This window comes from Cupressus sempervirens, chromosome 4, assembly GCF_028749045.1.
Source record: "Cupressus sempervirens isolate cs-2001-9-10 chromosome 4, ASM2874904v1, whole genome shotgun sequence".
Taxonomy (NCBI): domain Eukaryota; kingdom Viridiplantae; phylum Streptophyta; class Pinopsida; order Cupressales; family Cupressaceae; genus Cupressus; species Cupressus sempervirens.
The window spans coordinates 891,383,752-891,401,421 of NC_143121.1; the positions used below are offsets into that span (position 1 = coordinate 891,383,752).

Genomic DNA, 17,670 nt, shown 5'->3' on the forward strand with positions numbered 1-17,670 from the left:
ACTAAGGGTTCATTATCAGTCAGGTAGTTATATTAATCAATTATTAATGTAAGTAATTATGTTAATGAATATATTAATCAATAATAATAATAATAATAATGCAGGACAAAAACATAAACATAGATTTATATAATGAACTATACCACAAAATGGCTGCCATTGCCGTCACTCATTCCATAGGCAGAGGATTAAATAAAGTTTATTACAAAACATAGATTAGGCATAAGCAACTTAAAACAAAATGTGAACATCGACATCAGCAGAGAAGCAACCAAAATTGGAAGAAGGGAGAGATGTGTCTTTCTTTGATCATCATTTCAGGCAGTCAAGTATAATAAATGAGTAATTCTCCCAGAGGAAACAGAGGGGAAAGTCACTGGAGCTGAATCCATGGTTTTGTGACAAAATACATCACCTAGTCACCGTGATTATACACAGTTGTCTTTTTTAATTATTATAAATATAATTATTCACTTTTTTGCAGCAATTTAAAACCAAAATAAAGGCACGATGTGGCAATTTTTTCAGGATAAAATCACCATGCAAAAAACAAAAATGCGCCACTGATTATTTGTGAGATAATATCGCCCAGCGTTCAGTTGTGCGGTAAACCACGAGTGCTGCGATATACCAAAGAGTTTTTCAACTATGCTTAATGCAGTGCATCAAGTAGAATATTCAACCTTAAAAGATGGTCTGTGAATTATTTGTATTAGATAGGTCATTGTAGATTACTTGCATTAAATACTGTACAGCTTTTTTGCGAATATTGGACTGAGAGAAAACCATGTAAAACCCCTCACATAAAATTTTAAACAAATGTATTTCATTGGCATTACATTAGAAACCCAATTCATATGGTATCTCTAATAGAAAGTGCAACTAATATTTGTGCATTAAGGTCTACAGATGTATTACTTATTATTCCATTTGCAGACCCTCTAAATATATTTATATTTATATTTACTATAAATGTATGTTTTCTAAATTGTATTGCAAATTAACTAAATTCCAAGAACATATAAAATACAGAATACATTCCTTTTGCCATACCTCGGTGTTGGGTGGATAATTTGCAACCAACAGTTTGGGTAAAATTCAGTCACAAAATGGGTAGAGCAGCCACAGGATGTGAGACAGAGTCTCTCCTACCTTATAGGGAAGCCTCCCCCTTCTCACCATTCCTTGGATCAACTCAAAGTAAGCAAAATGTTGAGAGATTTTGAAAGGGAATTACCAATATTCTTTCCTCTTAACCTTGAGAAAAGAATCTAGTTACCCACAAAGTGAGTAGTTGTTACATCCCAATTTTTGACCTAATTTAAAATATAGCCGTTGAAGTTCACATGAAGTCAATTGACAGTTAAATTGGTTATAATCCTGTGATATGATAAGATAGTTAGTCGTTATAATTATTTATCATAAATTCATGAAATTGAATGGGTGGATAGCCGTTATGATTATCTATAACTTGTTTAATTGCGGAAAATTTCCTTGCAGGAAACACATCGAAGGGGTGGAAGCATTGTCAGAAAAGAATTAGGCAGGAGCATCACCATCACTGGCCAAATGGGTTGAGGACCTAGCAACTTGAAGCAAGATACCTTTGTGGGACCCGCATGAGCTATTTAATTAAATAATTTGAGAAACATAAAATAATTCAAACAAAATATTAAACGTACCAAAGGATTTTTAATCTTTCATCATATTATTTTAATAAATATATATACGTGCATACAAATATAAAAATGATTTGGCACCATTATATTTTAATAATTTAATAACGTGATGTTTACATGTACATATATAAATATTAGATTATAATAATATTCAAAATATAATAACATTTGAATTCTAATATTCGAATTATTATCTTCCAACTCTATTCGTTCCATTTTATTATTTCTTGCTTTTAGTAGATTAACACTTGGCATGATCAATCGATTTAATACTTGAAATTTTGATTGGCATGTAATCTTTTATAACCAATGGGAGCCAAGAAGTCACAGCTTGTTTCTTCATATGGGAGCCGTGAGAGGAGTTGGGCACTATATTCTTTTCTCCCGACTTCCTTCTGCTTTGTGTTTCAAAACTTCAATGCTCCATACCCCGACTTCTCCTCATCTTAATTACCGCCGATACCTGCAACACCGTCCATGGAAGCCTTGATCAAGTAGTTCAAGTTACTGCTCCTTGCCATGCAAGCATTCCGACTTCCTTTATCAATTCCGGCTTCCCATTAATTTCGTCTTCTTTCACATAGTTTCTCGCTTCATTCTCTATTTGAAATCTCTGCAATTTGTGGCAGCATCACTTTTGTTTCAGTTTGCCATATGAAACATTCTTCTGACGATTGATATAAATACTATGATTATGCCTGAAGGAAAAGGAAAGAAGTGCAGATACAAAATTGTTTAGCAAGTTCCAGACCCCGACTTTTACATATTTGAAGCACCGACTTCCATATGTTCCAAGTACCCATCTTTTCCATGGTACCAACCACAAATTGAGAGCAACATCTATACTAGGAACCAGCGTTTAAGGCAGGATGACGAACTTTCAGCAAACACCATTCATCTTTTAGAACATGTCAAACTGTGAGAGGCTAGATGTATGTAATCTTCTTGAATAATTGATAGAGTTGTCTGCTCTGAGATTCTGAACACCTGATAGTCACCTAGCTGTGTAGCCAAAGAAAAGGGTGGAGAGTTGAGTGGTGCGTTTAAGATACTAGGATGCTCAGCTGATGACAAGATGACCCCTGTCTATTCAAGGTAGGGAGGGCCTTTTTTGTTAGAGATTGTAAGGGGATAAAGTTAAGGTCCGAGGTTGGGTAGTTAAGCCCCTGACAATGTTTCACCTCTCCCCAAGTTGTCGGATGAACAACAGACAAAGATAAGCCATACATTCAATTGTTTGTCGAAAATAGGTATTATCACTTTTATGATGTATATGAAAGAAGGTAAGATTAATTGAGTTATTTCATCGTTACAGATATTTTACACCTAGATGCGAGAGATAGATTTATGGATTGTTTTTCATTTATATGTATATCGAATATGAGCATATTTTCTAATCTTGAGTTATTGCCACAGTTAAGTAATTGGAAGGAAAGGAATCTGAAGCCCTAATTGATTCAGTGGTAACTAGAAACCTAAATGATACAGTGGTATCGGAAGCCTTAATTGAATCAATGGTATCGGAAGCCCTAATTGAATCAGTGGTATCGAAAGCCCTAAATGATCCAATGGTAATCGATGTCCTAATTGATACAGTGGTTTGTGATGCCCTAATTTTATATAGTGGTTTTTAATAGTAATCGTCATTTGATTTTGATATAGCGGTATTGGATGGTAGTTGTTATATGATTTTGTTATAGTGGTATTTGTGGATTAATCTAGGTGATTGCAGAAGTCTTCTTACAATGATTTATCGGTTCAAATTCCCTGGTATGTGGATTTAAAATTCTAAAGTAAATTCCTTAATGGTTTTTTAAGTTCTAGTTAAGAAAATTTTGTCTAACTGATTTTAACGGTAAATCTCAATCACAAGAAATGACTGTTATAATTGTCTTCCTATGAAATTGAAGTAATAGTTGTATTTCTTTGAATATGTTAATTGTTAATTTAGACTCAGGAAAAGTGGTTGTTACAGTAATGGGCAAGATGAAACCTCTAACTACACTTCTATATAAAGTTATAAACAATGATACCGATAAACCAATACTAACTCAAAGGCTAGCTAAAAGTGTATCAGTTTAGCTCTAGGTCCAGACTTAATCTATGCTATAAGAATAACCTTTACAAATGGGGCACAAAGACTTCCAAAAGTAAAGAATTCTAACTATTTTGTGAACTAAGAAGATACAGGTTACAATAAAAGCTCCTAGTCTATGTATCACCACAAACCCTTCCAGTGAAAGCTTCGGCTCTGATTGCTTCTTAACTCTTTATACTGAATTATCAAGAACACAAAAAACACATGAATCAAAGATAACAAATGCAAATCACAATCAAAGCTTCCCATTTGCACTAATCACAATTGCACTCAATCAAAGTTCAGATGCAATTGTCTCTTTGTATTCACTTTTCTTTCAAAATAGTACTACACAATCTAAGTTATGCTTGCACAATTTTTCCAGAGCTTTCTTGCATACAATAAAAGATGATTTTTACAATGAGGGGGCACTCCTTTATATAGGCAAAGGAGTTGAGAAATAGGAGGAAAAAGTGGGAGCAACTCAACCAACTTTGACCTAGTCTAACTAACGAGAGAAATTATTGGATTACATGTCATAAGGAGATGCAAATCATATGACATGTAATTACACAATTTCATGCAATACATCCTCTCCAATCTACAAACATGAAAGCTAAAGAAGGAAGAAGATGGAAGAGAGTTGAAAACTTGAAACAATCCTAAGAATTGTTCTTAAGTGCCTTAAACTTGATGATGACATCACGTGTTGTAGGGAGATCTGAGATTTCCATTGTCTTTGATATAGCCTCTATCTTGACTGGATCGGCATATGTTGATTGTACAACTTTGCAATCTGGCACAAGAGAATCCCATAGGTGCTTTGCTAATGATTTATACAAAGAAAACCTATTCATTGTGTAAGAACCAAATTCTTCAGAATCTAAATCAGCACTAACTCTGACTGTAGATTCTGAAGCCATCTCCTCTATTGTGACCTAGTTGTCATGCTCAGTAAGAACTTGGCATCCTGTTTGTTCCAAGTTGCACATGACCTCAGTTTCAATTGACTAACAATCTTCTAAGGATGCCTGCAACTTTGTTACGAGTTTTCTCAGTGTCTCTTCCTTGTAAGCCATGACTCTATGGCATCTATAGAACATTTTGCAAGATGGGACAACACCACATGCAACCAAGTCCTCCAAATCAGAATTGGCAATTTCATCCCAATCACACAGAATTTCCTTGATGGTGTTAGCTTCTTGATTCAGAAATGCAATCAAGTCAGGCATCTCTTCAATACCTCTGATATGTTGAAGAATTTTGACCGCATCTTTAATGGCCTGAACTCCTTCAGAGACAACTTCTCCAAACCAAGTCTTTGTTGCTTCCATTATCCGTTTCTCTCGAGGTATCTGAGATGTAGTGATTGCATGTTGTGAAGATTGTTGTTGAATAAACTCATTTAGTTGAGCAACCTCCTACTTGAACTAATTCTTCTTCTACCATAATTCATGATTGCTCTTCGACACATTAGCATTAGCAAGTGCATCATGAGCATCTTGCAAACAGCCCAATCATGATTGCTTACCAAGTTCAATTTTGGTGAACTTGTAATCTAAACAAATAAGTCCTTTAGCCGGTTTGTCCATCAATGGTTCAGCAACCTCTACAAACTCAATTTTTTCAAAATCCACTAGAATTATTGAAACAATCTTATCTTTCAAAGACTTTGACTTAGTTTTCTTGATAGAAATATTATCTGGGGGCAGCACAACCTTCCTGCTCTTCCTAGTGATCTTGCCCAACCAAGCAAGCAAACTAAAACCTTCATCTACCAAATCCAGTACAGTGGCAACCATTGACATTGATTCTGATTGTATTTCCGTTACGACTGAGCATGCTTCAGTTTGCACAGTTGTACCCAGAGGTGTCAAATGAGAAGATTCTATCATGAACTCTTCAAAACTAGTGATTGAAGTGTCAAGTTGAGAAACTTGACCTTTTGTGAGTGTTGGGAAATCTTCAAAAACGTTTCCCAAATTCTTGCATTGCTCAGCTGTGAGAATAGGAGTTATTGAAGAGATAGGAAGTGCTAATGTGTTTACTTCTGAGGCAAGGATGGTAGGTGTGAAAACGGTGGAGAATAAATCCACATCATCATCTATGACACCCATACAAGGTATTTTCCAAATGGATGGATCTTGATGTAGAGGGGAAATGATCATAACCTCTCCTTCTTCCTCTTCATCCTCCTCATCAAGTTCTTCTCCAAATTCCTCATCAAGTTCTTGAGCTTGCGCAGATGCTTGTGAAAGTTCTGGAGGTGATTTAGACCATTTCCGCCTTTCGACTTAAACTTGAGAGATTTAGCTGAACGGGAGGAAGATGCACCATCTTTACTTAAAATTTCTAGTTGGGATTTCCTTCCAAGTGGTCCAAAACTACCACAATCTACCCGAGCTTAGGATTCACCCTCTTTAGGCCTTTGAATTTTAACCATTTGTTGGTATTTTCTAAGATAGACTATAATCTATCAAAGATAAATATGCCTTCTTTCTACTGCAAATGTATGGGAAAAGGGCACTACTTGTCAAAACCAACACGATGGTATTCTGGATCAGGAAAATTACCATCACCTTCAACCTGCAAATTGGATGGGATTTCGAGCATGTTAAGATCAATGCTCTGCTGCAATGTGAGTCTACAATAGTCCATCCTCATGATGTCCATTTCTGTACGCAGGTCAATCCACATGTCCTCTATGCAACGAACATGGGTGAATGCTCTTTTAATCATTGAGTGCATTCCTCAAAAATCAAAATCATACCTAGCTTTGAAATTCTTCAATGTGATAAGCTGAAGTTTTGCCTCCATATTTTTTGCCTTGTAGACTGAATTCGTCATATATTGATCAATTACCAAGGGCTTTGCTATAGTGATACCAAATTGTGGCCTATGTTGAGTATTCTGATACGACTGCACTTCTATGAGCTAATTGGCTAATTCCATCAATATGATTTTATCAGTAGCATATCTTGGCAGAGTATAGGGTTCTCCTTTGAAATAGCCAACTCTCAAATAAGTGAAAGTTGGAAATTACAAAAAGATAGCACCAACTGATTTACCCTATTCCAAGCTTCATCTGACATTCTCTTGATTACCAACTGTTTATTAAACCAACACCTAAAATGTCCAAAAAATGCATCTTGGACTCTCCTATAGTGGTATTTGCTATGCGATAAGGTCATTTGAGCATAATATTCCCAAATAGGAACTTGAAGCCGATCTCCTTTGGTTGAAAGGCCTTTGAAAGATCCCATGGATGCAGTAATGTAGACCAAGTAGGAATTCATGTAAAACAATGTTGATCTTCGCACATTGAGCAACTATTCACAAAGTGTGTTACTGATAAGCTCACTCCAGAAGATGGGTTTCTCATTATCAAAGGTTTGGCAAATGAATTTGTACATCCATAGCTCAAAGTCACTGAAATCTTTGCGACCGCACATCCTACTAAGGAGAATAATCAAGTCCTTACATTCTGGATTGAAGTTAGCTTTGGGCCATCTTGAAAAATTGTTTCTTCTGACCTTCAACCAACATACATTTATATACTTCTGATAATCTGCCTTCTTCTCATTCCATAACTCCAAAGGCGTCTCCTTTGACAAATCCACACACTCTGCATTTTGAGGAACTTTAAAGATCTGTTCAATAACCTCTGGGTCAAGGCTAATGATGACCTTTCCATCTACATCTTTCATTGTCTTGGTCTTTGGACTGAAATGCCATGCACATCCTAAGACAAATTTTGGTTCCAAGGCAGCCATAGGAAAAGTGGACACCAAATGAATATTACTTTTCTTGATGCATCTCATTTTGTGATTTGAAGGAGCTTCGACCCTTAGTATAAAACTAGCCATGTCAACGTGCTCAATCTTTCCATTAGAAACATTATCTAGAGGTGATGAAACTTGAGATGTAGTGGCATGAGCTAACTCTGTGTCAAATTGGTACTTTATCTTTCCTTTCGAATTAGTGAATAAGGGCATATCTTGTGCTACAACATGAAAATTCAAAAATGTGAACACGTCATTAGAGGATATTGATTCCATAAAGACATTGATTCTTGACCAGCAACAATGGATCTATGAGGGATAATATGCTCAGAGTATGGATTCAAAAGGTCTTATGTAATGTTTTGAATGGAAATGGTAAGCATATGCAAAGGGCTGAAATGAGATTCAGAGAGATGAAATACATGTTGGTGAAGGATGAGTCCATATGTAAATGCTTTGAGGAATGAAGGCTTGGCAAATGGGAATGCGTGCAAATGAGTATTTTGGCTTTTAAAGAGTGACCTTTGGCCAAAATCAGGTTCTCTAGATGCAATTACATGCAAAGTGATTTACATATAATCGTTATTTTTACGCGAACATGCAATTAGGTTCGGAGGATGGAAATGCATGTAAATGAGAATGAAGAATGAGATTACATGTAAGTGTGGATGAGGGATGAGATTACATGCAAATGCATATGGAGAATGAGATGCAATGTGCTATGACATGTAATGATGGATGTGGAATGAAACGATGCACTTGCATGAAAAGGTGAAAAGTGGAATGAAGTGAAATGATCTTGAGTTCTTGGGAAAGAACTTGCAACTTCTTTGAAAAGAAGAAAAACATAACAGCAAGAAAACTACCAACAAACTAAACACAAAACAAAAACATACCTTTGGTCTTTGACTCAAACATGACAAGAACAAAGTTTCTCTCTTATGCAAATTCAAATTTAAAATATGGGGAAATTCTATACACTAAAAAATGGAAGTTCTCATCTTATTCAAAGAAAAAATGCACTTTTCATGGCACATCTTGGAACAAATGTACAAGGATGAATAAAAAGATGCAATGAAAAAACAAGGAATTGAAAACTTCAACTTACTTGGTGACCAAAGAGCCAAATGTGTGTTACAAGATTCAAAAAGAGTTGGCAGATTAACGGATTTCCGGATGATTCATTAATTAACAGAGGAACAAATGTGTTCCTTATAAAGAATTACAAGGACGTTGTTTCTAAAAGAAACAATGTAGACTGAAGACGGAATTAGAAACAAAACTAGAGACGGGATAGGAAACATTCCTATCTGGACTGAAAAAAAAAGAGACGGGATAGGAAACATTCCTATCTAGACTGAAAGACGGACTACAGACAAGTAGTTGACTATTATAGAAAGTATAAGATATTATCTTAATACCCTCCCTTAATGGTCAACGTACGGATGTCGGAACATTCTGTGATAATTGAAACCCTCCTTGGATCTACAAAATGCTGAAACCAAGAAGCTTTGCCAGAAGAGTGCTATGACTCAAAATAAGTTGCATTTACAAAACTTTATTTTTGTGGAAAAAAAGGTAAAACCCAGAATCTCACGCAACCTTGCGTATTACAGACAACTTGAAATGATTTTTGAGGAGAAAATCAACAAACCCAGAATCTCACACAACCTTGCGTATTACAGACAACTTGAAATGATTTTTGAGGAGAAAATCAACAAACCCAGAATCTCACACAACCTTGCGTATTACACAACTTGAAATGATTTTTGAGGAGAAAATCAACAAACCCAGAATCTCACGCAACCTTGCGTATTACAAACAACTTGAAATGATTTTTGAGGAGAAAATCAACAAACCTAGAAAAACCAGAAACAAATTCAGAAGGCGAAAAATGTAGCTTCGCCTTGATCAGGACCCGGAGAAGTCGGACGCTGCGTAACACCCAGAAGAAGTTGAGCGGTGTTGCGATATTCGAAGATTGCGATGATGCGCTGCTTCCAGATTCCATAATTGCAACCATTGAATTTGGAATTATGTTCGAGCAGAATATTTGTCAGAGATGTCATGGCACGTTTTTCAATGAAAAACTGTGAAAATCTGTGAAGGCACGTTCTTCAAGGCAAAAATACAAAAGACCCAAAAGAATCAGAGAATGACCCAGAAGAGAGCTCGAAAAACCCAAGAGGAACCTGCTGTCATTTTTTGGATCCACTGGCTCGAAAATCGAGGCACAAAAATCGAGGCACCCAAAAAAAACGGACGACAACCCAATTGAGCTCTCGAAAAACCCACCAAAAATCTGCAAACAAAATATTTTTTCGACCCCAAAAATTAGAGTTTCGAAAAAAAAAGGCCTTGGCTGAAAAAGGCTTGAAAAAACTTCAGATTTCTTGATAAAAATGGCAGATTTTTTTCAGGGAGAGCGCAAATGATGAAGAATGCAAACAAAACGAACTAATCCTTGACCCTACAATCGCGATTTTGCTGTCAAATGAGCTGGAAAATATATGGACGCGAGTTGCTTCAAATGCGTGTGATTTGGACGCGATTTGCAGAAAAAAATTGCGAGCTTTCCCAAGGATACAGGCACGGATTTTGCAGACCAGGAGGCTGCAAAAAAGAGACGACTGTCGTGGTGTGCAGATAATTTCAAAAGAAATTATAAATTTTTCGAAAAATTCCTTATCATGGCTCTGATACCATGTTAAAAGATTCAAGAAGAGTTGGCAAATTAACAGATTTTCAGATGATTCATTAATTAACAGAGGAACAAATGTGTTCCTTATAAAGAATTACAAGGACGTTGTTTCTAAAAGACACAACGTAGACTGAAGACGAAATTAGAAACAAAACTAGAGACAGGATAGGAAACATTCCTATCTGGACTAAAGAAAAAAGAGACGGGATAGGAAACATTCCTATCTAGACTGAAAGACAGACTACAGACAAGTAGTTGACTATTATAGAAAGTATAAGATATTATCTTAATAATGTGGAGGGTTGATAGGTTTGAAGAAAAGTTCTCCGAATTCGAATCCACAAACAACTGTTTTGACTCCTTCAACTTTGCAAGCGATGAACATTAATGAGCAATGAATGGGCATTTTTGCATGGATGTGCCAAAAACATGCTCTAAAACCCCCAATACACAAGTCGTTTTTGCTAAACATCAAATAGAGGGGTGATTTTTGCCAACCATGACATGGGTCGTTTTTGACAATGAATAGCAAAGACCTGTTCTTCGATAGCAAGTATAAGGCTCAAAACCTCAAAACGATATCTATTTGAGCAAAAACGTGATCAATATTGCCCCAACTCTAGGCATGTTTTGCAAAAACGTGGTCTCAAAACACCATGAAATATAACACTTTTGCATGAGATTCAATGTCTAGGGCATAAAAATGCACAAAGAGGCAAACCAAAAGCAGAGGTGAGGGGATGCTCATTCCAATTCCAGCATAGATGTGTCTAGATGCTGGTCGGAAGGCACTTCTGGTCAGCATCCAGGAGCCTCCACCAACTTCCGCAAGCCCAAGCAACTTAAAAATAGTTTTTTTTTAAAAATTGCCCACCCAAAACACCTTTAACGCACATGGAAAAAAACAAATTTCAACCTAATTTTTGCTACTAAACCCTAAACTTCATCATATTTTGTTTGCAGCTACACTCTTTTCTCATTTGCTTTCCATTTTGGCATTTTGAAGGCAAGGTGATTATTTTCGAAGAGGATTGTTCATAAGGCAAGAGATAGCTTCCACAAATGAGTTTGAAGCATCTAAGATAAGCATTTGATCTAATTCTTGAGTTATTTAATGAATTTTTGAGATTTGGATGAATTTTTAAAATTTGTGAAGAAATTTTTCGTGTTTTTTTCAAAAAACAAATCAAAAACGAAATAAAGAAACAAGTCTAGCTATCTATTTTATTAGTTTTCTCTCAATTTTTTGCACTTGTATGCTTAATGTTCATAGTATTATTCTAACTTAAATTAATTTAATTTCTTATTATAGCCATATCAAGAAATTAGATTGTATTGTGGAAGAATAGCCACCACTAGTAGTCAGAGTTCAGTGGGAGGGCAAGGAGCTAATACTTTTAAAATTCATGTAGGATCTCCTTTATGGATACATACTACAAGAATGTCACAAGCTTCTGAAGGTGGCTCATATATTTGGAAGTGTAATTATTGTCAAAGTTACGAAGGAAACCATTCAATGGCTCATATTCTCAGGTCAAACTTCATTTTATGGGCCCAACTCGTAAAGGATTTTCAATGTGCAAAGGCACAAATGAGAGGGGGTTGTATGATGCACAGATAGTTTCATTTGTAAACGAACAAGAATCTGCTGATAAATTGATAAAAAGATCAAAACAAAGTTTTTATCAAGCTCTATCCTCAAAGAAAACAATGTGATTACCCACAGAACTAATTGTATCCTCCAAACACCCATTCTTGCAAGTATCTATACCGGGAGTGGAAGAGGAAGAAGTAGAAACTATTGACCACAAAATAGGTCCATTGGACACCTCATTTAAAATGCAGGCAAGACAGCTTGTTGATCAAGCCATTGCATGTTGTCTCTATGCAAACAGTCCTCCTTTCAATTAGGTGAGACCACTGTATTGAAAGGATATGTGGTGGAAGCCATAAATAAAGCATCGGCTGATTACACAAGTCCCAGGTATGAATAGGTATGTACCATATTATTGCAAAAAGAGAGGGGTTGTGTTGAGAGAGCTATTCAACCAATTAGAAATTCATGGAAAACTTCGAGTGCTTCTATTGTTTCAAAATGGATGGAAAGATATGAAAAAAACAGGCATTGATTAATCTGATTACAGTGTCATCCAAACAGGCAATGTTTCTTAATGCACTTGATTGTGAAGGGGAAGTGAAATTCTCATTGAGCCCATAAAGATGGTGGGTAGTGAGAATGTAGTTCAACTGATTACAAATAATGCAAAAAGTTGCAAGGGTGCATGTGCTTTGGTTAAGGGCTGATATGACCATATTTTTTGGACACCATGTACCGTACACTCCCTAAACTCGGTCATGCAACAAATTAACACCCAAATAGATTGGGTAAAGCAAATATACCAAGAGGGAGAGTAGATACAAATGTTCATGTTGAACCACCACATGTTGCAATCCATATTCTGATCATTTTTCAATTTGGAGTTGTTGAAGGTCAATTGTAATTAGTAAATTTTATTTATTTTAATTTGAATATATTTTATGTCATGTAATTGTATATAACTTTGCTTAATATTTATTGACATATTGTTACAATTAAATTAATTTGCATCTCATACTAATGTTATGAGACAACTTGTCAAGGTGCAAGGGGCATTAAGCCAAATGGTTATTTCTAAACAAATGTTATAAGACAACAATTTTAAATTTTCCCCCTTTCCTATAATTTTGGGATTTTTAATTTCTCGCCCCTGTTTTCTCACTGTCGCATTTTCGGACCCTACTTTATTGGTATTGCTTATTCTTTTAATATTCCATGTCATATAACATGGTTTTTCTTACTTAAATCCCCAATAACTTTTATTTATGCTTCCAATGAATTATAGAATAAAGGGAGACATTTAATTAAATATTTCCCACAAAGCATAGACTATGCATTTATAAAATTAAATTATTTTATTTTATTTTATGAAATAAATTAATGCATATAACTTATATCAATGATAAATAAATTATCTTGTCGATATTACCAATTTATGATCAATGTGCCACTGCAACTGGAAGTCAGCAAGCCAAAATGACTTACTATAAATAGTAAGTGTGCCTAAAACTGCCTCGAAACCCCTCAGAATGGTCTGCAACTAAAACTGTCTGGGCCAAATAGCCTCTAAGTCCCTTTTATGTCTTGGTTAGCCTACAGGACTATGGGGAAACAGGCTAACAACAAACTCATACAGTTTGTGCTAAAAATAGGACATAAATAAATATAGAGCTTCTCAGGATAACTTTTCACAAAAATATTTCCAGCACCCTCGAAAAGTAATGGACACCAATATAGCTTGATTTTATTTAAAAAGGGTGTTACAAGTCATAATTTAATCCACAGATAGCACATAAACTCGTTACAATGAAAATCTGATGCATTTGCACCTAAATACAGGAGAAATTAAATAGGTTGAAGCTATCCATGAATTACTAATTTACTATCGTACCATAAGGAATAAATCTATTACATAGAAGATAAGTTACAACCAATGACGTGCTACACATTAAACTGATGGAGACAAGCTGCTGAAGTAGACACACAACCAGCTTAAGCACCTCAAGCTCATCAAGTATCCCGGCACATTTAGCAGCTCAAGTTCGTCAAGTAGCTCAAGCAACTCAAGCAAGCAAACAAGTAGCTCAATACTCTTGAGTAATCATCTGAATTTAGACGACCTTGACCATCTACCTTTCACATCAATGACAACATACTCAACAACTAATATAGTTACTTGGATACCATCAGAATTGTACCATTGAACTCTTCTAATGAACAGCACCCACTGCCTTAACAGAAGAATGACTGAACAATAATATTTCATTAGTAATTTGTGTTCGGTAAAATTTGAGACAAAAAACTGATGCATATATTTTTCCCAGTGAATCACAAAAGATAATATCAAAAAACTACAGCATGAAATCAAGTCAAAATCCAGAAATGGTGATCCTTGAATAAATAAATCATAATCAACAGTACTGTCTAAACAAATGATTGACGAATCTTCTATGTATGATTACTGATCAAAAGTGATGATGCATCTTTAAGAAAACATAGAATCGATTTGACAATAGTAGACTGCAAATAGTAAGTGTTAGCGTGACATTGCTACTACTTTAGATGTAATTCCAGATTTGCATATTTATTTCTTGAAAATGTATAATCGTCATCAGCTGATCATGGAACAGTGCAATTGCATTGTTCCATGATCAAATGATGATTTATTCTCAAGACACAAGTAATCCAAACCAATTTGACACTTATAAACTGCAAAAACTAGATCACAGAACAAGAATGTTAGATATGCATAATTGATTATTGCATTGTTATGTTCAATCAGGTTTCAGATGCATTCATACAGTGATAATGGATAAAGAATTTTTACTGATGCTTACCAAGGCAATATGTTGTTCATATCACATTCGCAGAGCTGATAACTTCCCACGAATGCAGTCAGCAAGAAGAGTGGTCTCTTGATTCAAACATAGCGGTCTTCTCCTGTCATTCTGTTAGATGGTTCAGTATAAAATGGAGATATAAGCTAGGTTTGGTAGGAAATATATTTTCCATTCCCAAAATATTTGGCCTGTTTAATCACCGCGAATTTCTCCTGAATTCCTACAATTATATTTAGCTTAAACCTTTCTAAAGAAACCCACAGAAGTGAAAACATTATTAAAAATAGACCTCACAAATGATATGGTGTGTTCCAATATTCATCACTAGTGTCAGTGTCTGTGTGTAAGGGATTAGAAATTTATATTCCATTCCCAAAATATATGAACTGATCCCTGCACTTCTAAAATTATATTTAGGTTGAAGATGTTTTACAAAAACCTAGTAAAGTAAACCCTTTATCTCAAATAGGTCCTAGAAATTATATGCTGTGCTTCAATATTCATCACTTGTATATATGAGTATGTGTTTGTGCCCATGTATGCATGTACATACATATCTGCATGCATGTGTACCACATCCATACTTGTGTGTAAATTTGTGCATAGGGAAATGTGGAAGTGTGTGTGTACATGCATGAGTACCTGTGAGTCATACTTGTGTACATGAATGAAGACATATTTGTGTGTATATGCATCCACATAATCATATGCTTGTGCACGTACATATGCATACAAGTGTGCTTCCATGTGTTGTCTGTGTGCACACATGCATGATGCAATCACATCTATGTGTGTGAGAGGGACAGGTAGGCATACGTGTCTGGTCAAGCTGGTCAAGGCAATATTCCTGTGCAGTTTTACTCAAGAAAAACGATAAACTAAATATAAAAGAAAGCAGAGTCTTTACTGCTATTACTATGAACATCCTAATAGCTTTTATCAAAATCATAATTAAGCATGACAGAGCTGCTTGATCAAACAAAAGAAAATGTGTATTAGTACTTACCTCAGATCTCCAGAGTTTATCATGTCTACTTCTGGGAATAATATGAAAATGTGTCTGCAGTGCATTATATGCCACTTGTTTGAAACAATAACATATAGATATATAATACAGAATGAGCACACTTTTCAAAGAACAATAATTTATACAGGGATATTACATGAAAAATAACATCTTAAAGTGCCTTACATGAAATATTTCTTGCCCAGCAGAAGCACCACTGTTAACTAATAAATTGAATGAATCTGCCATGTGAGAATCAGTCAGAATGCAGACGATGCATGTATATCTTTGCAATCACTTCGTTAAATTATTCATGTATATTACACAAAACAAATAAAAAAAATGTTTTACGATGTAATATATTTCATTCTTGCAAATTTCGCCAACTTCAGTTGTCCAGTCCAGGATATATGCAATACGTAGTAAGTGGCAAATTTGCTTTTTTAACTTTTATAACCAACAAAAACCTTGATTTTATGTGTTTTGGTTGTGTACAAACTACAAAACATGCCAGTTGACTAAATCTTTATGACATACACATCAGCTGAATGACAGTCTTTGAAGAATTATCTTGCATAAAAATATCTAGGACATTATAATCAGTACAGTGTTGTGCATTCACAAATTAGAAGAAGTGCACGCTGCCTGTAACAAAATATGAATAATATTTAATTGTAAAACTGGTTCTTCAAATTTTGAATTGATATAATGGATAAAGCAGTGCTCTCAATGTTCAGAATGATGCATAGTTGTTATATGATACCAAGTAACTAAACCATGTTGTTAATCAATAAGCACTAAGTCAAATGCAAATATGGGCCAAATATCTGGGCACCTAAAGCCTTGCACAATTCCATAAATGTGATTCTTGCAAAGAGAGGCTGATTGTGCTTTTGGAGCTCTTTACTAGAGATTGTATAAGCCCATTTGTCAATGTCAGCAAATTGCTCTCCAAGAATCAACGAAAATGTGGCAAATTCTAGAAAGGATTTAATTAATAAATATTAAAAAAAGATACAAACAATGGTAAATAAATAAATATATATAAATTGATGAACATGTATTATAATTTATATTGCAATATATCAAATTGATACAATATAATATTATATCAATTGATATAGTAGTAATACAATATAGTATTAATGTTAATAATCAATATTGATCAATTCTGAAAACTTTATGGATAATGACAATATTACTATCTTAATAACAAAGATAATTAAAATAATAATAAAAATAAATAGATAACATGGTAACATTTAAAGGAATATTTGAGACACATAAAATAACAAGATAAGAATACAATAAAAAATATTTCATACATTTAATCATTAAATGCCAATAAAAAATATTTATCAATAGGCATGATCGAAAGGACACAGCCATTGCTTTTCAACCACTGTGTGGTTATATGATAGACGAGATTATAAATCAGAAAGGGGGGGAAGATATTTTCATTGAATTTATATATATAGCTCAGGAAGGAAACGATAATAAGGGGCAGTAACATATTAATGTGAGGATTCAAATCTGATAACAGTAGAAGATTGTTTGCATTTATTTTCTGAGACTGCAGAGGCAGCCACTTATCAACATATATTTGTATCAATATACTCAATCTTGCAAATACAAAGAATAACTCATATCATCCATAACATATTTACAGTGTGTATGTATATCAGTGTATTCAGATATTTTTATATGTAAATATACATTATAAATACATCCTGCTACACACACCAGACCAAATACTATAGAATCAGTCACAAGATCCATAAGACCGGAGAAGGGACATTAGAGGCTACTTGTGGATTGGATTCCAGGCACCCTATGACAACTAAATCAGTTAATAGTGAGATCATATATGTGTGTGTGTGTGTGTGCACGCGCGCAATCATAAATATATATTAGTTTATGCCTACTTGTAGATTGAATTCCAAGCACCCTATGACAAGTAAATTGGTTAAATAGTGAGATCATACATA

General features: G+C 34.8%; 1 protein-coding gene across 2 annotated transcripts in view; it reads right to left on the reverse strand.

Moving 5' to 3' along the window:
- HINT3 (histidine triad nucleotide-binding 3) overlaps positions 1–17,670 on the reverse strand; it is a 156,452-nt gene that overhangs the window by 24,725 nt on the left and 114,057 nt on the right. For both annotated transcript variants that reach the window (XR_016364176.1, XM_089827305.1), the window contains exons 5-7: positions 15,869–15,924; positions 15,683–15,736; positions 14,674–14,784 (exon numbers count right to left, since the gene is read on the reverse strand). Coding sequence is in view for 1 of the 2 variants with exons in the window: in XM_089827305.1 (XP_089683431.1) it covers positions 14,695–14,784; positions 15,683–15,736; positions 15,869–15,924 (200 nt within the window). In the remaining variant the exon portion in view is untranslated. The remainder of the gene's footprint in view (positions 1–14,673; positions 14,785–15,682; positions 15,737–15,868; positions 15,925–17,670) is intronic.